This window comes from Pyrgilauda ruficollis, unplaced genomic scaffold, assembly GCF_017590135.1.
Source record: "Pyrgilauda ruficollis isolate IOZ18807 unplaced genomic scaffold, ASM1759013v1 scaffold25, whole genome shotgun sequence".
NCBI classification, from domain to species: Eukaryota; Metazoa; Chordata; class Aves; order Passeriformes; family Passeridae; genus Pyrgilauda; species Pyrgilauda ruficollis.
The window spans coordinates 581,293-605,908 of NW_024523822.1; the positions used below are offsets into that span (position 1 = coordinate 581,293).

Consider the following 24,616-nt stretch of genomic DNA (forward strand, 5'->3'; position numbering starts at 1 on the left):
GTTTTGTGTACTTTTTGGATTTTGCTTCCCTTAAAAAATTCCAAAAACAAATGACAAAAAATACCTCTACCCACAAATTTTCTTTTCAGGAAGGGGGAAAAATCAACCTTAATTTTGTGGCACTGTGATTCTTACTGCTTATAATGGTATTTAAGTTTTAATGGCAAAGATTATATAGTCTTTTTAAAAAAACCTTGTGGTTTTTTTCCTCAGGCTTGGCGGTTATTACAAGAGAAGAAAGACCTGAACTATATATTGCCTTTAAAAGCTTTCATACAGAAAAGATAACTAGCTTCTTTCATTTTCCCTTTTTTTGGATCATGCTGAAATAAAGAACAGTGTCAAAATCAGGAGGCACTCACCCCATGGTTTTTATGACCTGTTTTTCTCTGTAAACTTTTGTTAAGGAAATGTTTATAAGGATGTGGCATATTTTATTATCAGTATTTGTTAATACAGCTGTTCAAGATACTCTTTCTGAAAATGCTTGCATTGTTGACTTCTAGAAGAAACTCACAGCAAACAAGAAGAATACATCTATTTTAGGGAAAGTATGGGGATATACTGACTTGTTTCTTGTGTGATCTGTGTAACCATTATTTCAGACAGATTTAACCATGAAAGATAGAAATTCACAGTTAAACCATGTGCAAATCTGACTACATCCTTAAGGCACTGTGCACTACCATCTTCTTGATGAACAGTCTGTGCTTTACATCTGCTGAATTGCAGTAAGCACTTCTGCTCAACTTAGCACTTTCCAGTTTTATTTCACTATTACTTGGAATAACGAGCAACTGTTTATGAAAATGAAGCTAGATTATGGTTGGTAGTAGTCTGAATATCAAGAACTATAATCTAAACCAAAATTTTCAAGAAACAGTTTTACTATGAAGAAATTGAAGTAAAGAAGCTCAATTCAATGCACATAAATGCTTCACATTCACACAGAGTAGGAAGGAAAATTTTTAGTGCTTCCTTTTACATATTTGAAGTAATAGTGGCGCCTCTTTTAGAGAAAAAGACCAAATCAAAATCAAAACACCTCACATCAGTGCTAAAATTAGCTGGGCTTCTCATTTGATTTTGTGTAAATGTTTGTGAATTGATCAGCCACTGTAAATTGAATCTAAGTAAGTAATACTGAAAACTATAGCTCTTCCAAAAAAATTGCAAACCTTTTCTTGGACCTCCTATAGCACAATTTGTGTCTCTCATATATTTGTTATTGAAGACCAATTAATTTTTAAGGTTGTACTTACCACTGAAGTCAAATTCATACTTCCATTTTTTTAAGTTTACTATTTTATATGGTGTCCAGTGAAATAAAGTTTATATATGGAAGATACGGGTTATTTTTCCTATTTATGTTACTTTGTACTGCATATTTAAAATATTTCCTGTAATTAAGTAGAATAGGAAATGCCCCATGAGGTAAGACCCGTGTTGCAATTCATCAAGATCTATCATGGCTGTTCTGCAGTACATCTGTGAATAGGCAAAAGTTTGGTTTATTACTTTCTCTAACAAGATTATGAAAACTCTTCTAACCGTAGAATAACAAGCATTATGTCTTCTTCTGCAAACTTTTAAGTTCTAGTTTATTTAGAAGTTCTAAGTACTGTAAACTATATGCCTGATGTGAGATTACTTCCTACACACTTTGTCATGGTCTAGTCTATGTAGAATTTTGTCTTTTTTCTGCAGTTGACTTTTCTTCTCAATTTTAACCGTCTTTCAGTTTTGCTATGACTCTAGCAGTCCACTGAAATGTTCTTCCTCCTTGCATATATTCACCCTCACTGCCCTTTTTCTATAGGATGGTAGACTTGAGTGTCAGTGAGACATTCACTTTGATTCGGTTTATGTAAAATAGAAGCACAAGATTTTAGAACAGGATGATGTCTGGATTCAAAGATACTCTACAAGATCTATGTAGATTCTGGGAAAAGAGAATGTTGGCTTTATCTTCTTAAAAACCATATTGGTTATACCTTTGTCTAGAAAATTTAAAACTTTCCCAACTTAGGATAAATAAGAAGGGACATAAATGTTTAAAGTTGGTTAAAATATATTTTAAGTGAGCTGAATGTGAGAAACAAAACTTTATAAAAGGCATAAAACTTTCTTATGAGTTTGTATTGCATCACCTAATGTGTCAACATTTCTTACACCTTAAATTAATGCTTCGTGTTTAATTTAATTCCTAACTGTTTTTAAAAGGTTAGTTTAAAACATTGTGGTATCTCTGAGCTACTCTATAAAAAGTGTCCTGCGAATTAAGTGGCATTTTTAATACAAGTTAAGGTCTGTAGCCACAACAGTCTATGTCTTTCAAAAGAATCCTTTTGTATTTTTTTCTCAAGTTTATGTCCTGATAAACCATGTTTATAACCAGAAAATCCAGATGGTAGTTTTCCCCAATTTTTTTTGGAACAGACCTGTTGATAACATGTTTGTTAAATAGTGGGCTGCAACTTCTGTCAGAAAACTTCAGATCTAATACCATAAAGTCATGGCTTGGGGAGAGTGGGTAGGAGCTGGACTTCAACTTTGGATTCAGTTCTGTATAGTCTGAAGTTGTTCAAGGTGTAATGATCTGTGTTTTCATCTACGCTGGGCAAGTGTTCAGAGTAAAAAATTCACTAATGGCTACCATAAATTTTATTGTTAGGGTAAAATTTTCAACTTCTCTCAGCTTAAAAATAAAAACTTTTACCTTCTTAGCCCTTGGCATACATCCTAGCAGGAATAGTTTTTTCTGAGAGCTCTTAGGTAAAAGGTATTTTTCACAACTTACCGAGGTGTCAGTGTGTGTGCAAGATGCTGTCTTTGGATTTTGTTACTGCCTTGAAATAAAACTGCTTTAGTTCAGCGCTTTTATTTATTTAATTTTTTAAATTATTATTCTTGACTACTCTTTTTGGCAGTGGGTTTTCTTGTCCTCACCTTATGTGTCAGAAACCACTAGTGTCTTCTCTAGGATTTTAAGAACTCTGTTTAGTCCTTCAGGACTAAATTAACAGTCTCAGAGGTGCCCAGTAGGACCAAACATTGGCAAGAGCTTCACATTTGGTGACAGTAATGCAGAACTGGCATAGGCTATGCACTATGAAACTTAAAGTTTCTCTTCTAGCTCTTGCTCTCACTTGTCCTGAAATGTGAATGTGTATGTGAACTCTCAGTACCTTTAGGTGTGTTAGACAGTATAAGGTGTTACTTTTTAAAAATCCCTCACAAAGAAATCAGTATAAATCAATTTGAAGACACACACTACTGGGTAACTTGATCATTTGGGAGAAACAGGCAGTGATTATAAAAGGATGTAAGATGATTTGTATAAAACCTGAAATGAGCATTTGTGAATGCATTATATTTTTGAATCCCAAACATTTATTTGGAACTAGTGCTTTACTTGAACTTGTGTTACTGGACTTGAGTCGCAATATATTTGATGTTAAATTTAAGTCCATCAGAGAATGTCACTCTTGATTTATTGTATTGTACTTGCTACGGGTTGTCCTGTGTTTTGTGGTTTGTGGGTTTTTTTGCCGTGTTCTCTGTAATCCTTGTGTGTCCAGATATAAATAATTCCATTGATTTTACTGAGTATGATGCTTGTCCAAAGAGCATGTGCGATTTTGGTTCATTTACAGGTCAAATTCACTTGTAAGAAGTACAGATGGAAATGAGTTGAAGGGTTTCTGGTAAAAGAGTACTTGCCTTTCTCTCGCTGTGCTGAAGACTGAATCAAAACTTGTGCAATGTATGTATGTTTCATCTATAAGCATTTCTAGAAGACTTGTAAAGCTCTTGCCTTCCACATGAAATTTAAAGAAGAGTACTTCATATTCTTTACATTTTGCTGTGTACACTGTCTATGCTCATGATGAAATGTAGAGTTTAATTTAGTTTAATATCTGTTTCAAATACACTTTTCAAAAAATTACATTGTCACCTTGTAAATTGTGTACGTCACTGCGTGGGTCAAGAAAGCAGAAAGACCTGTACATACTGTTTTGGAATGTCAGGAGAATTTTAATTTTTTGTGCAGAGATAGCTTGTAGTCAGAAGTACATGGCTGGGTGTTTCTATACTTATGGCACTCTTAAGAAAGAGTTTGCTGATTGATTTATAACTAGTTATTTATTTGAAGAACAATGAAAAACAAAAAAGCTGGGGGCATTGGAGTTATACTGTGCAAACAGTCATTTATACTTGAGATATCTTGGAAGTTCTTAGAATCAGGGGTTTAAAGATTTTCCTCCTCTTCTAAATTTTTTTTTAATAAAGTCATTATGTTGACTAATGCAGATGGGGAATATTTATGTTTGTCTGTGAAAAGCACTGCATTTTGTGTAAAATGCAGAATAATAAAGCATAAATGTGGCTTAACCTAAACTCTGCATGGTAGTATAGTTTGTCTTTGCTTTATAATTGGTTCAAGTCTGCTCAAATAGGAAGTTTTAAATGTCCTGTGATTTAGCACATTGATAAATGAAGGGCTTAAATGCATTCCTTTTGCATGGTTAAATACCACAGTGCATCTGATGTCTCTTACAGTATGGTATTAATAATTAAATGTGTTTGTTGGAGGCTCATCCACTAGTTATTGTATTTGACCTTTCCAGTTCAAGCTTGAGGCACTCTGGGTGTGCTCAAGGGCAAAACTTGTGAAATGTACCTTCTCTTGCGGCCACAGATAAACTCTCCTTCTGCTTCATCTGTACCATCCATCCCGAATTTGCTAGAGGTAACTGGGGTAGGTTTGCTTGGCCCCCTTCCTCCCTGCTGCTGCCTGACTGCCCTGTCTGCTGTACAAGTGACTCTGGCAGCGGTGGCAGGCGAAGGGGGAGAGCAGCTGGAGAGATGGCCACAGGGCCACGTGTCCTGGCACTGGGTTGGTGTTAGGAGACAGGGTAGGAACAGCAGCAACTCTGCGCTGTAACTTTGCTGCCTTCTATTTAAAGACTGCCCTGAGTCAGGAGAAGTGAGTGCTACTGGGGATGACAGTTGCTTCAGGCAGCCCTGGGGAGGACAGGGCTGGGGGTAAACATCACCGGCAAGGGCCTGAGCAGGGAAGGGAATGGAGGGCTCCCGCAGCGCTGAGTGTGACAGGGCATCCGAGACTTCGTCCTTCATAGGAGATGAAGAAGAAGAGGAAGAAGAAGAGGAGGAGGACGAGGAGGAGGAGGAGGAGGAGGAGGCCTTGGACACAGAGGAAGCAGAGGAGCTGACTAATAGGTATGTCTCCCCAGGGACTCATAGCCCAGAGAGGCAGCTCTACCCCAAAGCATCATCCCCCAGGAGATGCCACAATTGGAATCTCCTGCTGGTTTATTGCCTTTTCCCCCTTCCCTTACCCAATTGCTGTAGATAAAAAAAAAAAAAAGGGGGAGTAATAGGGGGGTAAGAGGGCTGTAATAATTTTTTCAGAGGAGTATGGCTGTAATTAAATTTTGTGTGGTAAGCGCCTACCCTGAGTTCCCTGAAAGCTTTTCTATTTAAAGATCCTCTGATGTGCCAGCTCAAGTGGCATCTCCTTCCACTCCTCCCTCTCTGGCTGACTCTTTGTCACATATGGATCTTAAATGCTTTGCAGATTTGCTTGTCAGGGAGAAAATGCTCAAAGATTATAATGGTGCATTAAAATTGGTTCCTTTTTATGGCCCTTTATTCCTTCCCACTTGTTCCTCCCTCTTCAGTTTCTTCTTTCCTTGAAAAGGAAAAATTCGTTGTACATGTCTCCTATTGCTGGTCATGATTTGTAAGGCTGATTTTTGTGGTGGAATGGGAAATATTCTATCCCTTTGATCTTTAATTTTTTTCTCTTAGTATTTTTGGTTTTTTAATAAGTTTTCCACAGAAACAAGTTTCTTGTCCTGCTATTGCTCTCCTACCATTAGGAATGTAGTGAGCAAGGCTGTGGCCCAGTGCCCTGCCCAATGGTCCGGCACAGGATGCAGAGGTGTCTGCAACTTGGTCCATGCAGACAGACCCTGGCTGTGCCAGCACCATTGGTTTCATAAAGAGACCACAAGGCCTGAGAGTCCCCTGGCACATACCAAGTCTCAAGATTTCTTCCTTGTCTTGAATAGACCCCATCCGTTTTAAGTGGATACTGTAGAAGAACCTAAGATGTTAATATTGTTAGCTTGAGTTTTTTCCAGAAATCCATTTTTTTAAGAAATGTGTCATACAGTTCCTAATACCTCTGTGCTGTGAAGCTATCTGCGTTTACCATCACTCCGTGTGAATCACAGTTCAAAGTGCTTTCTGATGTTGCTGATGGTCACTGGAGAAAAAAGATGGCAGTGGGGAGCTCTCTGCAGCCTAACGCACCCAAAGTACTTCAAGAACAAAAGCCAAATGGGGAAATGTATCCTAGAACTGTAGGAAAACCTTCCTACACAGGAAATAAAGAGCTAGTTTTCCACAGTGAGGGGGCCCCTGGTGTGTAATGCTGCTTTATTCTCAAGGGAGGTGTTGGCTTTTCAGTCCTATACTGGTAGAGAGAGGGATTACATGCCAATAAGACACTGCTTGCACTTGGCTGTGCAAGAAAACTAGCTGAAGTCCATGGAGTGGAGCTGCTCACTGCACACAGCTAAACCATGATTTACATAGATAATTTTTAATAGAATCTGGAATTAAATAGCTAATAATAAAACTGAAATTGTAAAATTTGTTATGAAATTGTAAAATTTAGTAATTCCTACAAGTAGGAATTACTAAAAAGGGAGCGAAATCTATGTAGCCTCACAGTTATTTACTACTTGTGATGAGAGGATGACTTTTCCATGGGTACCTGTTAGCAGCTCCTCACAGATGTGCCTTGCTTCTGGCTGGCAACCTCTGCAATGCAAACTTGGGCATTGCCTCTCAGCACTTACTTAAATCATAGCAAACATTCCCTTTAGTGCCCAGTTATATTAAACACAGCAGAGTTTTTCTCTGTCCTTAACTGTCTTACTAATAAACAGGTCATAGTCTACCAGAGGGGTTTTTAACAGCTGTGCTAAGTGGTAACTGAGCATATTTAAATTGGTTAATTTAATTAGGTTAAAGGAGATGTAAAATTTTGGGTTCAACACAAATATAGTGACTGCACCAAGCACTCAGCAATAGCTTGGAAAAGTTAAATAAAACTGACTCTAATTGCTTAGATGTTGTCGCAAATGTCAGCAGGGTTGTTGAGCTTCAGGCCTCCTCCTGTGGTCAGTGCCTGGGCAGAGCTCCTGGCAAGACAAGACAGGTTGAGCCCCTGGGACATACTTACTCAAGCTGTGCTCTAATTATTTGTTGACAAACAGGTTTTCAAGCCCCCATTGCAGAACAGATTTTTTTGAGTGCATGGGCTTTGAAAACATAGCTTAGAGGAGATGTAACTAATATGCAAACTTGGCTGAAGGCAGCTTGTCCTGGACCCTGCTGCCATCAATTTAACAACCCCAAGTTCTCTGTTGCTTCTGCTTTCCTCCTTTGAATGCAGTTGAACGGCATCTGGTTGTGCAAATCAGCAGAAAAGCCCCACTGACTCCTATTTCTGCCTTCCAAGCATGTTAAATAGCCTCATACCTAATTTATATGAGAATCATGCAGCAATATGTGTGCCCCAAGGTCAGGAAGCGCCTCTGTGAAACAAGCAGAAGAGCCCTGGTGTTCCTCTGAGACACCAGGCCCTGAGCTCTGACCAAACCACTCTGGTTCCACACTGTGCAGCAGCTGCAGCAAATAAAATCACAAAAGCTGCAGCAGAAATAATTATTGTCTCAAAATTATGAGGCACGCATGCGAAAGGCAAAAGAGTTTGGGTTTTATGTCTTTATTACCCTTATTAATGTAATGTTTAAACAATTTGGTTTCCTAGCGCACCTTTTTGTATACGTAATGAGACTAACATGTAGCATCAGAACCTATTAAAAAGGTGAGATAAGGGCTTCATAACCTTGTCAGCACAAAAACGCCACTGATCTGTATGGCACCCGTACAATATTTTCTTGCCTTCGGGCATTTTACTGTCTAGGATAGATGATAGTGGTAGATGACTTCTGTTTCTAGCTCCATGTATCCAATTCATCACCTAAGCAGGGGAAATATTTTGAATACTGTGTTTGTTAAGGCAAGCATAGGAAGTTAACAGGTTTTAAATTTTGTATTGATAATGGTGAAAATTAAGTCTCACTAAAGTAAAATTGTTTACTGTTTAACTGGTTAACATACCCACTGGAATATCTGTGTCTCTAACAAATCTGTGATGGGTGAGCTGTTCTGACACAGTTCTGTCTTTCAGACCATTCTCAGCTGATTTCCTTCTACAGTGGGAAGGTCTCTGATGTGTCTGTGTGCAGAATTTACATAAAAATGGCTCTGCAGCCAATTTAAGTGTTTCCAGACAGCCTGTTTGCCTGGAATAGGTAAATAGCATTTTATCTGCTTGTTTAGTGTTTACCGATAAGTAGAGGGGAGAAAAATGGGGAGTAAGTCCTTAAGTTCTGAAGGGGTTGAGTTTGTTTGAGTTTGTTTTTATTAATGAAGCAGTCCTTCCAAAAGATCAGAGGTGTGTAAGATTTAGAGATAAGTGTCATTTATGAAAATGAATATAAAGGGAAGCACAGTGGAGAAGGCATCTGCCTGCCATGTGGGGGATGATGCAGCATCTAGGACAGCAAAAGACTGGAATGATAGCAAATGGATGATGAGAAGGAAGGGGTGGGGAGTATTGTGGATTTGTCTTCCGAAAATAAAAGTTACTGTACCCTACCCAAAGCAGAGAAGGACATGGGGAAAGCGTGTGTGATTTTAGATGCCTCTCGATGAGGTGGCCCATCTGACCTGGACCAGGGTGGAAGAGACTGGCAGGGCTGTTCTTCTGTACCTGCAGCAGGAGCATTAGCAGGGAACATGAGAGAGGTAGGAAGCAGAGTTGTGCATGCCATTTCAAGTACATCACGGTAGAGGCTTGAGCAAAAGGTAACTGAGCAGCTGAATGGGGCAGAATGCTGAGCTGGGGGCATTGCAGAGGGGAGGAGTGCAGCTTGCCCGCACTTGCTTCTGCAGCTGGGCACTCCATGTTTTGTTTCTCTTCAGCCTTTTGAGTAAAACTGAGTCCTTAATAAAAGCCTGTGTTGCATAGGGCTCTCAGACTTCAAGAAGTTCCCCGTTGGGTCTCAACAGAGTGATTATGTAACTGTGTAAAAGAAGTGTCCCACCCAGACTGAAGTGTTTGGTACCTGTGCTCCCTCTACAACACGGTGGAGAATCCAGAATGCAGGAGCATGCCAGACCTCGGCATGGAGGTGCTGTGGGTTTCTCAAGCAGCATCTGATCCTGCAAATGGCAATGCCACTAGGACATGCCATGACCTGGTGTCCAGAAAACAGACTAGGCTGTGTTCCTTCATAAGCGATGGAACAAAATGTGTGAGACAGCCCAGGTCCTGGCTCCCAGCTACTCATCATAAACCCCAGCTTTGTAGCTAAGTAGCTGTCTTACTGTTTTTAGATAGTAGCTCCTTTGAATTTTGACAGATGCATGAGACAATTCGTTGCCAGACAAGGCATCATTAATTGAAAGAAGTCAAAGGTGAAAGGCTGGGTTTGAAATTAGGTCTTTCTGTAACTCCCAATTCTTTTAGCCTGAAGAAGATGGATGAGCTGCAGCCCTGGGAAATGCAGAACAATAGGAAGAGACCTTGCTGAGCATAGTGTTTGCTGTAGGGGGAAAGGGACACCATGGTAAAGGCAGAAACTACAAATATGTACAGAATAAAAACACAAGCACAGAGAAGTGTTTCCTTCAATTGGGAAGACAAGCTGGCAATACCAATTTCCACCGCTCCTGCAGTGGGCCTGAAGTAGGAGCTTTCAGAAAATGAGATCTTGTTCAGTGCAGATTATAGACAGGTTGATGTCTTGGTCATTTAATCTGTATTGTTTTCAGTTTATGAGCATATGCAGCAAACAGCTACACATTTTTATGATAGCAGCAGTGTCAAGGTCTAATATGAAGAGGATAAAGAGAGACTAGGGAGAATTTTAGAAAGCTGATAGGCTGGCTACATGTATATCTCATAGTAGTGGTGTGCACAGGTGGGTAGACCCCACATACTGTGTGAACACAGCCACTCCAGCAGCTGGGGAGGTGAAAACTCTTCCCTCGTATGATTCATAAAGGAACATTTGTGTAGCCTGCCAGGCTGGACTAGAAACCTGAAATCCTAGTGGACACAGCAGAGAAGTCATAGTGAGAAGCAGAGAGCTGTGAGAAGCAGAAAGAGGCAGGAAGAAAAATCGGGGCTTGAGCTGTTATGGCAGGAGGCACAAAACTGGTTGTCAGTGTCTCCAAGACTAAGAAAGGGTTTAAGTCAAGGTCCTAGCAGTGAAATAACATGCTGATAATATAAGTGCCAACAGGAAGGGGTATGAAATATCTACATGGAAAAAAGACAGCACTGGACATTGCCCTGGATGTGAGTGGCTTCGTATCTACATTTATAAGCTGAAACATTGCAAACATCTTTTTCCAGTGACAAACTTCCTCTGACTAGAGAGGGGTCTTTCAGCTACTACTGTGCATCTTGTAAACAGTTCACAAAGGGCAGCATTTGGAAGTGCATTGGAAGTAAATGTTTGACTTCCATATCTCTCATTCTGGTCTTAAAAATGTAAAGCACTATCTCCTCACACTGTAGAGAAATATGAACTGTAAAAAGTTTGTGATCATGAAAATGAGATAATGATGTATATAATTCAAACTTTTTGCATACGCAGGGCCAGGGCAACCCATACTTATTCATTAATATCAGCTCAAGTGGGAGTGCTGCTCTGTTCTGTATGAAGGTTTATTTAATTGCACAAAGTAGTGCAGAAATAGGTTTAAAATGTAAGAATTATTTAGAAGTTGAAAAATGTAAAGAAAAAAAATTATTCATGTGGTTTTGTGGACTCAAATAACTGGAAGCTTCTTTAGTAGTATTGTTATTGATTTTTCTTTTTTCTTTAAATTAAATCTTACTTTGCTATGTCCAAGTCAATGCCAAGCCATGGAACTGACAAAGGAAAAACTAAGAGAAAAATTGGTATGAATGTGTCCTGCTGTACCTCTTTCTCCAGCCTGTAAGTTTTCACCTATGGAGCTAGCCTGTCTAGAGAGTACCACAACAAGGCAGATAATCAGCTGTACATGCTGGGGCTTACATCTGTTTGAGGGCTTGGTTTGGGGGACAGGAAGGGATTGGCTAACATGCAGTTATTTAGTATTGCACTCTCAGACATGCTTTGAATTGTGGGCCTTCAAGTTGTCCTGTCAGTCACCAACTCCAGGCCAGCCCTACCCCAACTGTGTTTAAGCCCCATTACTGGAGTTTGATACTGTGTTGTCCCACCACGGGCTGATCAGGCTGTTGTCCCACGGGGTGACTTCAGCCTTCAGTTAGCACTGAGATCAGAGATGATCTGTGCCTCGGTCTGCACAGACCTGAGCATGGACCAGCCCTGCGCAGCCCTTCTGGTTCTGGGCTCTGGAAAGTAAATTCATGAGAAGGTAAGGGTAGCACCGCCAGTAGCAGGATTACATTTCTCTTTCCATTAGGTACTGAGCATTTTCACTGAGTGTCCTTTACAAAAAACTTACTCCAGAGAGTTTGCTTAATTAAGTAGTTATGACTTTCCACAGGATTTCTTCTCCTCCTTCAAAGACCTCTGCCTTCTGACTGGTCCTCAGCACCCTCTGGCATGGTGACACCTGCTTCTCAGGGGTGTCCGCCTGCCTCTGCAACCTGCAGTATCTCTGGCACCCGTGTGGTGCAGGGCCACAGCCTCTGGCAGTTGGTCAGATGGATTCTGCTTTTCTGATCCCTGATCAGTAACTAGCTTTCTTCACTTTAGCTGAAACATTTTCTCTAGTCAGTGGAAAAGTGACTCTTCCCTCTGTTCAGTGGAAACAGGATGTTGTGTGGCCCTAGATGTGCATTCTTCCATGGGAGTAACAGAGATTTCACTGTTTCTGCTCATCTGAAAGCTACATCTTATCCAGCAAATACTCTCTCTTTCATTCCATCAGCTACAAATGTGATTTCCATAAATGAACTATTGTCTACTCAATAAATATTAGGGTTGAGCTTTGATTACCTTTCCTGTGCTCTTTTTTTGTTTGTTTTAAGTAAATATTGCAACACTAAAACTACTAAACCCTTCATACATTGTTGTCTTTTAATTGCTTATGCTAATCTTTACACTCTTAATTTGAAGAATTTGAAAAATTTAAAGTTTTCTTTCCTAAAGCTTCTCAGAAAAGCTTTTCTCCAGCCTTTTTACTGTTTTAGCTGAGAGATTTGGTTACAGCATATGATAGTGTATTGATTACACATTGTAAGGTTTAAAACTAACTTTATGAAACATTGCAGTTTCATTTGGGGAAGTGTCAGTATATTTTAATTGTTGAATGTATTCTAAATTACTTTGTTAAGTATCTAGAGTGCTTAGAGGATAAAATACATGAGAAGACAGTAACAAACCAGTGGATAGAATACTGCTTTGAGCATTGTATAATCATTCACACTTGCGCAAAGCAAGTGTGGGTGCTATTAAAACACTGACAGTATCTTTGAAGTGTTTAATGAAAGGTTTAATTTATACTGTGAGATAAACACATGCTGGAGAATAGCCCCAGAATCAGCTCAACCTCACACTGGCAAAACAAGGTCAGATCAAAGACTGTTCTTCCTGCATTGTCAAGACCTCTTAAACACCTCCCCTTCATTGAACTAACCTTGCAACATGCAGTTTTACACAAATTCATGTGAAATATAGTTGTGAGATGAAATATGACTTTTCTTATGCTTGTACTTCAAAATCTATGCTTATGCAGTATTTTTACAACTTTGAAAGCCATTTTTATTTTAATGAATAAATTCAGCTTTTTCCTCCAATAATTTAATTCGTTGTGTGTTTTTACAGCTTTCTTTTGTTATTTGTTCTTTTGTTTGTAGTTTAAAAGATCTTGTCCAAAGTGAAGATGTGAAACCCAAGCTGCAGTACATCATGACTAACCCTTCCTTTTCTATGGTAACGTGCCAAAGTGAAGACAGTGGAATAACCTGGGAAACCAGCTCGAGCAGATGTTCTACTCCCTGGACCTCAGAAACTAGTACAGCTTCTGATCTTTACAGTATGGAAAGTTCACCAGTAGGTTCTCCTCCAGGAAAAGTTATCTTTATTATGGATGAAGGCAAGATCATTCGGAAAAGGACACGCAAATCTTCAAATAGGGTGCCGATGGCTACAAGACCAAAGGGAGGCCAGTGCAATAAAAAACGTGACTCTTCTGGAATGCAGAGGCAAGAACCAAGAACTGTTCTAGGAGATGTGCAAGCCTCCACGTTGAATGTAGAGCAGGTGGAAGCACAAGACACAGATGAGGAAATGTTGGATAACAAAGAAGATCAAGAGAATATCGCAGAAGAGCCCGTAAAACGTGCTCCAATAAGGTCAATATTTAGGGAGAGCAGACTGAGAAAAGTTGGTCCAATTCTTGGAGGACCAGTACAAGCTAGAATCCAGCTGTTCAACTCAATTTTTGGAGGGACTGGGCCAGCCCCTGAAACACTGGAGAAAAACAGAATCCGGAGAAGTAGCTCAGCTTCAGGAGATTCTGAAAAGTTCCTTGAAACATCAGTAAAAGAGAGATTACAGAAGTTTGGTTCACTCTCCACACATCCAAAACATTTCCCGGGAGCAAGAAGTAAAATTCTTGAAACGCCTTCAGAGAGAAGAAGGAAGCAAAGACAACAACTCACAGAACAAGCAAATCAAAGCTTTTCTTCACCAACATCAAGTCTTGAAAAACAGCTTACTAAGAAAAATGAAGTTTCATCTGAAAATATTGAACCTTATAAAATGAAAGAATCAACTCTTCAACATGAAGAAAGAAAAGAGAGACAACCTCCTTTAGAGACTCCAAATCAAGTTTCAGGACATTTACGGAAGAATGAAGAAGAAGCCAGGGAGCAGCAAAGTCATTCAGCCACGGGCAGAACATCAATAACAGAGTCAACAACCTCCACACCACTCAAGTCTGGCAAGAAACAAGTGCTGCTTCCCTCAGCCGAAAATGCAAACAAGAAGCCAGACCAATCCCTGCTGACAGCATCAGATCATTGGGATGAAGTGAAGAAGCAGGAAGTTCAGCCTAATTCCACACCACAGTCTGTTTCAGCAGATTTTGTTAGTGAATTAGATAGACTAAGTTCCCAGCATATTTTGCCTACAGAATCTATATCAGAACATCCTGAGAGGGAAACAGAGAAGTCTTACTTACCTGATGTTCCATCAGCTGAATCCAAATATTCCACTTCAACTGAAATAAGACAGGAAGATATTATTCCTCAGGCATCAGAAGCTGCACAGTCTGAGTCTGAACATGTGCTTTTATCATATTCTGGAAATGAAACAGAGAAGCAAGAAACTGAGTGTCCATCATCAACTGCACTGTCAGCAACTTCAGGTCTAATGTATTCAACTGAAAGAGAAGAGGGTCAAAAGACCCCATCTTCAGAAACTCAAAATGTTCATTTGGAGAATCAAACAAATTCTGAACAAGACTTTTCACTTCAGGAAACAGAGAAGCAAGGAATTAAATTAAAACCACCAATTCCTGAAAATAAAGATTCCAAGTATTTTGGCATTTCTTATCCTGTTCATACAGAATCAGAAGAAACACAGAAAACTTCAGCTATAAATAAAGTAGATTTTGATCACTCTGATTTTTCCATTGAAGAAAACAAGCAAGCTGAAGGTGGGCAAATGGAGATGGAGCATCCAGACGTCTCATATTCTACTGAAGAAACTGGAGAATCAGAGACAACACAGATGGAGACAGAGCATCTGGACTTCTCTTCTCCCATGGAAGAAACAGAATTGAAGGGTGAACAGATGGAGATGGAGCATCCAGACTTCTCTTTTTCCAGGGAAGAAATAGAGGAACCAGGAAGTGCACAGCTAGAGACAGAACTTCCAGATTTCTCATTTTCCAAGGAAGAAACAGAGGGATCAGAGAGTCAAATACCAGATACAGACTATCCAGAAATGCTTTTTTCCACAAAAGAAGCAGAAAAATCAGGGAGATCCCAACTGGAGACAGAACAACCAGAATTTTCTTCCAAGGAAAAAACAAAAGAACCAGAGAGTGCACAGGTGGAGATGGAGCATCCAGACTTTTCTTTTTCCAGGGAAGAAATGGAAGAATCAGACAGTGCACAGCTGGAGGCAGAGGTCTCTAGCTTTGATAAATCTGAGGATTTATCATATTCCAGAGAAAAAATGGTGGAATCAGAGAGTGCACAGCTGGAGATGGGTCATCCAGACTCTGCTTTAACCAAGGAAGTAGTCAAGGAAATGCAAAGTGCACAGCTGGAAAATGAACATCAGGTTTTGCTTTCCAGGGAAGAAACAGAAAACAAAGCATTCAGTCATTTTGAACTGGAACAGTCTTATTCCCCTGAAAAACAAGAAGAAAAAGAAGAGCTTGTACAGGTACATTCAGATTTATCATATTTGATGGAGGAAACAGAGAAAGAAAACTCTGCAGAACTCCAGTTGGAACATCCAGATAGATTTGATTCCACTGGAAGGGCTGAGATACAACAAACTGGGTATCTGGAAACAGCATTTTCAGATTTACCGTATCCCATTAATAAAACAAAGGAGAAAGAACTGTCACAAACTGACAAAGGAAAACAGCCACGGCCTGTAGAGCAGGATTCACAGTTTGAAGGTAAGTTGCATTCCTCTGCCATGGCAATGCAAGAAGAAACTACTCAACTGCAGTCAGAGCATCCAGTTTGGCCACATTCTACCAGAAAAGAACAGGAACATAAAACTTCACAGCTGAAGGTGAAACAGCCAGAGACAACATCTTCTACTGGCAAAGCAGAACATCAAAAATTGCAACCAAATCTGGAACAAACTGATCCACTGTATTCCCAGGGAGAGACAGTACAAGGAGCTGCACAGAGAAACTTAGAATGTCCAGAGTCATCATGTTTCATTAGTGAAGCAGAGCAACATGAAAATGTACAAGTAGTTTCAGAAAAGAGGGATCTCTCATTTATCACTGGAGAAGTGAAGCAAGAAGGAGTGGAGTCCGGAACTTTGTGGTCACAATTGACTGACAGAGCAAAGCCCTGGGAAACAACACAAATGGAGCAGGAGCAGTCTTTTCCTTCCTGTTCCACTGCTGGTACTCAGCAACAGGAAACGCCACCACTGAATGTGCCCCAGCCAGATGTTTCATGGTCCTTTGGCAGAACGGAACAAGATACAGTACAAAGAGAGGTGAAACAGCAGGAAACAGACCAACAAGAAGCTGTGCAAATGGAAACAGAGTATTCAGGTATTTCAGAAAGCCTGGGTAAAGAGGAGCCACAAGTCACAGACCAAATTAATTTGGCACAGCAAGAAATAGCTCAACCAGGGTTAGTGCATCCATCTTTGCCATACTCACCCAGTGAACAAATGCAAGAAGAAATGCAAACAGAGCCAGCATTTCCAGAAAAAACATTTTATGTAAGTACAGAAACAGAGAAGGAAACTGTAAAACATGAATCACAGCAACAAGAAATAGTACATCCAGAGCTGGAGAAAACATTTTTACCTTCTTCCAGTGAAAAAGAAGTTCCATTGGAAATGGAAATGACTTCAGAATATCCAGATTTGCCATATTCCTCTCACGAGCAAGAAACATTATTGAGAAACCCAAACTTACCATTCCATTTGAAGCAACAAGAAACTGAACCAGTAATGGTGGAACATCCAGATGTTTCATGGGACAGTGGTGAATCAAAACAAGTTGATATTGTGGAGCAGGAGTCAGGACATCCAGAGCTGTCATACGCCATGGGAGAAACTCAGCAAAAATCAGAACATTTGGATTCACAAGGAAGCCTGAGTGAAGCAGCACAAGATGAAAGTATGGAAGTAGAATCACAATACCCAAATCAGTCATGCTCACAACTGGATTACAAATATCCAGATTCACCCTTTTCCTTTGGTAAAGGCAAAGAACAATCAACTCAAAAGTTTGAGCCTAAACATCAAGAATTGCCTAAAGTAGGTAAAAAAAGAGCTTCTCCAGCAACTGCACAAATAGAGTCAAAACATCCAGAAAGTGCATCATGGGAAATGAAGCATCCTGATTTGTCACATTCCACTGGTGAGACAAGCCAGGAAGTAGCACCATTGGATCAAAAACACAGAAAACTTTCTTTTGGCAGAGAAAAGCAGCAGAAAGCCACAATGCAGGAGTTAGAGCAAGAAAAGTTAACACATTCTCCCAATAAAAGGGACACTTCAGAACATGCTCAAGAGGGCTTGGAACAACCAAATTTATCATTTGCCACTGACAGGCCAGATGATGAAATGATATCACCAGAGGTGGAGCACACTGATCTGATATCTCCTCTGGACAACACAGAGATACAACGAAGAGTACAAGAAACAGAGCAAACTTATGTCTTTGGACAAATGGAACAGAAAACAGTTCAGCCAGAAGTGGAAATTTCACATTTGTCACGTTCTGGGGGTACAGCAGAGGAAACAGAAATGGCAGAACCAGGGCAGGGACATTCTGATTTGCCTTACTCTGTTTTCAAAGTAGGAGGGCTGCAAACATCACAGCTGAAACCTGAACACCCTGGGCTAGCACATTCCCTCAACAAAGTGCAGGAAACAATCCAGCTGGGATTGGAGAAGCCAGGTGCATTGTATGGTCATGACAAAATGGAGCAAATCCCACCTGCAGAGCTGGAGCAAGGCCATGCAAGCTTGGAACCCCTGGCCAGGGAAGTGGGGCAACAAGGGACGGAGCACACAGCTGTGGAATGCTCTAAAGAGGAACAGTCTGTCAGCAGAGCAGAGCATTCACAAGCTGCAAAGGAGAAACAGAGAGTTCCAGATGCATCATCCCTGAGTGGAAAAATTGAGCAAAGAGAAATGTTAAAAGCAGAGCAAAAGCATCCTGATTTGCTGCATTCCATTGACAAAGGAAAGCCACAAAGAACTACACAAGCCATGTTAGAAAAACCAGATCTGTCATCTTGGCCTGGCACAACAGAGCAAGAACAAACTGCTGGAGAGGAGAAGCCAGGATTCTTGCATTATTTCAAAAAAGAGGCACAAGGCAAGAAAGCACAGACAGAATTGGAACATTTAGGATTATGTCATTCTCTCAGTGAGGCAGAACAAGAAACTTTAAATGCAAAATCACACCATTCAGATTTATCTGCTGGCAGATTAGAACACCATGAAATCATACAGCCAGAGGCAGAAATAATGGATTTATCATGTTCAATTGGTGAAACACAGCAAACTCAAATTGCTGATGAGGATTTGGAGGGCCTAGATTTATTTCATTCCACTGGCACAGTACAGCAAGAAAAGATTCAATCAGAGCAAGAAAAGACAATTGAGTTTTCATCATCTCTCAAAAAAGCAGAGAAATGGAAAGATGCAGGAATGCAGGCAGAACACCCTGAGCTGCAGTGCTCTATGGAGAATACTGAAGGACTGCAAAATTCCCAAGCAAACTCAGAATATGCAGATTTATCGTTCTCTGTTGGCACAGCAGAATCTCATAAAACAACTGAGCCAGAGCTGAAAGAACAGAGTTTGTTACATTCATTTGTCAAAACAGAGCCATCATGGGCTGCTCTACCAGAGACTGAACATGCAAATGTCATGGATGCTACGGGCAAAGTACTGCACACAGATACATCCTCTTCTGTTAGTGAAGAAAAACGAAGTGCACAGCTGGAGGTCAAACAGGAGAGGAGAAGCTATACATTACACCCAGAGGAAATAGTACAACTAAAATTGGAGCAACCAGTGTTTTCAAGTCCTCATGGCATGGAAGGGCAACCAAATACATCCTCAGTGGAAGGGGTGTTCCCAGACTTCTTGTATTCCTCTGGCAAAACAGAAAAACAGGACGCTGCACAAGCAGGGTTCACTCCTGATATTTCATATTCCACAGGAAAGTCAGAGCAGTTGCAACGAGAAAAACTAAATTCAAAACATCCAGATTTGTCATACTCTCTTGGCAAAGCAGAGACTCATGTAATAAAGCCTCTAGATTTATCATATTCCTGTGGCAAGGCAGATCAACCACGGACTGCCCAGCTGGAGCATCCAGAGAAACCATATTTCACTGGTGAAACAAAGTGGAGAGATGGAGTCCAACCAGAACAGCCACATGTTAGTTTGCAGTCCTCTGATGTTGAAACAGACCAGCCAGAAACACCTTCTGTAGCACATACCTTTGTCAGGAGTGAGGAGCAGGGAACTGTGCAACCAGACTTCAAACAATCAGATTTATTAAGCCCTACTTACAAAGCAGAAAAGCATGAAATGGCCCCACTGAGAGCAGGACGTTCACAGAAACAAGACACTGGTCCTCCTTCATCTCAAAGTCCTCAGCTGGAAAGTGAACAACAAAATACATCATTTTCCACTGAGGAAGCAGACAGCCACAAAATTCAACCATATTCATCTCTTACTGAACAAACAGTGCCTGTACCTTTGGGTGCTTCACACATTGTCTCTGAAATAAGCCCTGAAGGAAGTCCAAAGTCTTCACCTGTAATTGGAGGTTCACCCCCCAAGCATTTAGATATATCATATTCCAGCTGTAAAACAGAACACTCAGAAACTGCTCTGCCTGAGCCAGGGTCCTTTGTTGCAAGAAAAGAAGAGAATACAGAAAGTCTTCAATATTTGCCTGTAGCTGCAAAGTCGAAGTCTGAATGTGAAATTTTACCTGAAGCCGAGAGAGAACAGACTGCACATTACTTTCACACAGCTACACAATTAGAATCTGAACAAATAAATGTATCATATTCTATAGACAAAACAGAAAGTCTAGAAAGTCAGGATTACCTGACTGTACCTTCAAAACTGCAGTCTGAACATTCAGTTCCATTTTATTCAGCTGATGAGACATGCCAGCAAGAAGTTCCACCTTTTTCAAAACCAGTCTCTGAATATTTGATTCCCACACAGTCCCTCACCAAACAAGAAAATCAAAATACGCAGCCATTTGTTACCCAGCCCATACAATCAGAGTGTGAACGTGTAATTCCACCACACAATGAACAACAGTTGCAAAAAATTCAACTCAGTTCACCTGAAACAGCAAGCTTAAAGACAGTGCACTTGGAGAGTATGTCTCAAGTGCAAGACCAAGACAAGCCAGAATCTTCTTTGTTGGACACAATGTATTTGTCTCCAGACCAGCTCAGAAGTTTCCCCAAATTCACTGCTGAGCAATATGAGCAAGAAATGCAACCTGATGTAGAGACAGTGCCAAGGTCAGTGACCACAGAGTCAAAAGTGACTGGTGCAGCAGACCAGCAAGCAATGCCATCAGAGTCATTTATACCTTTTCATAAATTACCTAGAAAGTCAGAACTTGAAAAGCCAGTATCAGTAGCTCTCACTGATGATGAAGAGAAACAAAATATTCCATTGTCTTTATCTGATGTAGCAGACATGCTTGGAAAGCAATCTAACAAAGTTTCTGGCATTTATACTGAAGGAGAGCATGTACATGAAATGCAACAATGTTTTGAAGACCAAAAGCATACAACCTTGGAGCATCTCGGAGTTGTTTCATCAGACCTTGTTCATGAAACTGTGACACACAAAACTCAGCATTATTCTGGTGAATGGGGTGGCCTTTCCTCAGCAGAGATTAAGCCCCTTAGCTCAAGTTCTGAAGAAAAGCAGAACCCAGATATTCCATCTTTTGGGCTGGCTAGCTGGCTGGTAGAAGAGGTGAAAGCTCGCTCAATTAGTCCAGTAGGGGTTGCAGAAGTTGACACACAAGGAATTCAGCTTACTCCAAATGAAGCTTCCGATTTTGGATCAAAAGAATTCCCAGCTGGAAGTTGCACAGAATTTACAGTTCATGGGACTACAGAGACTAAGGGACACACATTTAGAGTTTCTGAATCAGTGTCAAATAAATTCTCTTACAAGAAGTCCTCAGACACTGGTCCCAGAACACAAAGGTATGATTTACTATCTCTGGTAGGAGATAATCAAGGTCCAGAGAAACTTCTGGAGAATGAAACTAGTACTTTAAACCCTACAAAAATTGAAGCAATGCAACATCTGGAGGTAGGCAAAATGTCTGAAGTGCCTGAACACTACCTGAGAGGAGAAGAGGAAGAAATGGAACATGCAAGTTCTGTAGAAGACAGCCAGCGTGCTCTGGAGACTACTGAACAAAAAGATTTATTTAATATCATTTCAGAAGGTTATGAAATACTCAATATTCATGCACCTACACATATTTCTTCTGTCGATCAAGAAGAAAGTAAACACATGCCTGATAAATTAGAATACTTGGAAACAAATCCTTCATTTAGAAGAAAATCTGTTGAGGATGGCCAGAGACCCCTAACTTCTGGAAGAACCACAGAAATTTCAGAAAGCTCGGTATTGGGAAAGACTGCTAGCCATGAACTAATAGAATTAGTCAAAAAGGATGATGATGAGGAAACTGAAGAAACTCAACAAGAAAATCTCCTGTTGCCAGAAAACAATAATTGTGCAAAGTTGGATCCTAATAATGGTACTGCTGATATGGATTACTTTGAAAAATACACATTGATTGATGACAAATCCCCAATTAAGCCACAATTTGAAAGACGAATTTCATTGTCTCCTGTGACAGAAGATCCCAATGAATCTATGGAAGAAGCCAAATCTTTTAAAGAGAGTACTGAGGTAGATACTTTGGAAGAGTTTTCCTTACTTGAAGACCTGGATGAAGTCTTTTATGGTACCATAAAAGGTGAAAGCAAAATGCAATCCTACACAGATGTTTCAAAACCTTTACCACTGCAGAGATCAATTGATTCTAGCAGTAAAAGCATTACAAATGTAGAGGATGAATGCAAGTCACCGGGGACCCCACTCTTCGATTCAGAAGAAGGAGTGCTAGAACGATCTCTCTTGTTCCCTACCACTGTTGCTGCAGTTAACCCAGAGCTTTTAGAGGAGCCACCTGCTCTATCATTTTTATACAAGGACCTCTATGCAGAAGCAGTAGGAGAAAAGACAAAGGATGAGACTCCCTCCGATGAAGAAAGTGGTAATTCCAATGCTTCTTTCCCTAGTAGAAATTCAGACACAGATGATGGAACTGGAATATATTTTGAAAAATACATTCTTAAAGATGAAATTCCAAGTAAAGCCATAGGGCCTCAGAAAGATCAGATACCAGAAGATGAGTCCTTTAGTGGAGAAGTTTTGTTTTGGAGTTCAGAGAATAAGCAGGAGCAAGGATCTGGTGATGTTCAATATGTCAAAACTGAGGTTCTGTCAGAAAGAGTTGTTATGGAGAGAGACAAATTCCAGGTTGACAGCAACATTCAAGCAACAATTTGTAAGCCAATGCATGCCATTCCTTTTGGAAGCAAAACAATTCTTTCAGGTGCAGGAACTGATATCACTGAAGAAAGAGAAGAAGAAAATGTACCAGTAGAAAGAACTGAAGAGTTGCCAGAGCAGTCGAGTCAAGAAAGATACAGTCATCAAGTGGATTATCAGGGGGCTGCATATCAAGAAGCTAGTACTAAGCAGGAAGAACAGCAAGATATAACAGCATTTCCTCAAATGGAAAAGTATGTTCCCTATGTCAGGGCTCCCACTGAAGACAGTGTAGATGATCAGTTTACTCAGGAACATCTGTCCTATGTTCCTACCATTCAGGAAACAGAGAATGCAGACTTGGAAAGAGAGGAGCAGCATGGTGATGTTTATGAAGATTTTGCTGAGTCAATGGACTATGATGTGATTACGCAAGAAGAGCTTTTGCAAGATGAAATATCATCTCAATTTACACATGAGGAGCTATTATTTGAAGATAGGGACTCCTTTGATCATGCTGCTGATAGTTATGAGTTTGTTAATGAGCCAGAACAAAGAACTCCTGTTGAGCTTGAAGATTCAGGCTTTGTGGTAATGTATCCTGAAAAATCAGCAACAAACATTCCTCAAGTTGAGAGCCCACAAAGAGAACTGAAGAAAGCACAAGCAGACACTTATTGTTACCACTGCAAATGCCCAATATCTGCTATTGACAAGCTTTTTGGAGAGCATAAAGATCATGAAGTCACAACACTAGATGATGCTGCAACCAAGATGAAGGTAAGTATTAATTTTGTAAAAAAGAGAAGCTGTTAAGGCTAATTTCTCCACTTCTCTTGCATTGTCAAGAGGAGAGGCTTCCAAGAGCAGTCCAGAAGCTAAGATGCAGTTTTTAAATAAAATATTCCTACACACCTGTTGGAGATTTTGAAGGGAGACCATCTCTGAAGTCCTAGACTTGCTAAGCTGGTATTTTAATTTATTCAGAAGTTTGAATGGCCTTGTTTATATGTAGTTGTTAGCAGACTTTCCATATTTCACTCTTATCTGTATAAGTTTGTTCTGGTTTTGATATGTAGGGGGAGAAATGGGAAGAATGTTGCTTCTATGAAAATAAAACTTTGGTAACAGCAGCTCACTTCACTTGACAAGGTACAGAAACCTCCCTATGTGGAGACTGGTATCATCATAAAGTGTTCCCTGTCCCACTTACATGCGTTGGTTGCTTGGAGATGTTAGACAAATCACCCTACACAGTTTTGTTGAAGTGCCAACCTATTTTCTGTTCCATTCACTTTCATCTGCAAAATGGCCTTAAACTAGAGAGGGAAGTTTTACAAGGGCATGTAGTGACAGGACAAGGGGCAATGTCTTTAAACTGAAAGGGGGAAGGTTTATATTAGAAATTAGGAAAAAAATTCTTCACAGTGAGGGTGATGTAGCTGTGGAACAGTTTGTCCAGAGAAGCCGTGGATGTCCCACCCCTGGAAGTGTTCAAGGCTGGGCTTGATGGGGCTCTGAGCAACCTGGTCTAATGGAAGACGTCCCTGCCCATGGCAAGGAAATAGGAACAAAAGGGTTTTTAAGGTCCCTTCCAACCCAAACCATTCTGTGATCTGTGCCAATAGCATTGTGGTGTCAGCACAGGTAGGAGTTTATAAAGTCCTACTTGCCACTATATCCAAGCTGTTCCCCCCAGTAGATAAAATGCCCTCCATTTCAGTAAGCTAGTCCACTGCTATAAATACTAGTGAAAATGCTTTTTCTGTGGAAGCTATTACTCATTAAATTACAGTTCTGCTTGTGAAAACAACATGTATGTGATACGTCACTTCTCCAATATCAGATCTGCCCTTGTGCAAGTGAACATATCATACAGATGTTTCTTTCTTGGTTACCAGATATTTATAGTAAATGAAAGGTGAGGCCACTTTTTTGGCACACGTTCATTTGACAAGAATATAGATTTTGTGTCCTTTTATTGAAATTCCAGAAGAGCTTGTATTGGTGGCATTACATTACATTATATATTATCTCATATGTAGCAGAGAGAAATGAAAAGTAGGAGTCAATGTAACAGTTTCAATTATCAGTACTTGCAAACCGTCTCCCTGGTGCTCAGATGTAGAGTTGGTTTTTATACATGGCCATTCAGGTTTGACTTAGTAGTGATAACAAGGCACAAG

General features: G+C 40.3%; 2 protein-coding genes across 2 annotated transcripts in view; both read left to right on the top strand.

Moving 5' to 3' along the window:
• Nucleotides 1–4,401, top strand: part of TENT2 (terminal nucleotidyltransferase 2) — a 46,437-nt gene extending 42,036 nt beyond the window's left edge. The window contains exon 15 of the mRNA XM_041470760.1: nucleotides 214–4,401. Within this exon, the coding sequence (XP_041326694.1) occupies nucleotides 214–288 (75 nt within the window). The 3' untranslated portion in view covers nucleotides 289–4,401. The remainder of the gene's footprint in view (nucleotides 1–213) is intronic.
• A 587-nt stretch (nucleotides 4,402–4,988) lies between these two features.
• CMYA5 (cardiomyopathy associated 5) overlaps nucleotides 4,989–24,616 on the top strand; it is a 45,823-nt gene continuing 26,195 nt past the window's right edge. The window contains exons 1-2 of the mRNA XM_041470670.1: nucleotides 4,989–5,244; nucleotides 12,992–23,210. Coding sequence (XP_041326604.1) covers nucleotides 5,087–5,244; nucleotides 12,992–23,210 — 10,377 coding nt within the window. The 5' untranslated portion in view covers nucleotides 4,989–5,086. The remainder of the gene's footprint in view (nucleotides 5,245–12,991; nucleotides 23,211–24,616) is intronic.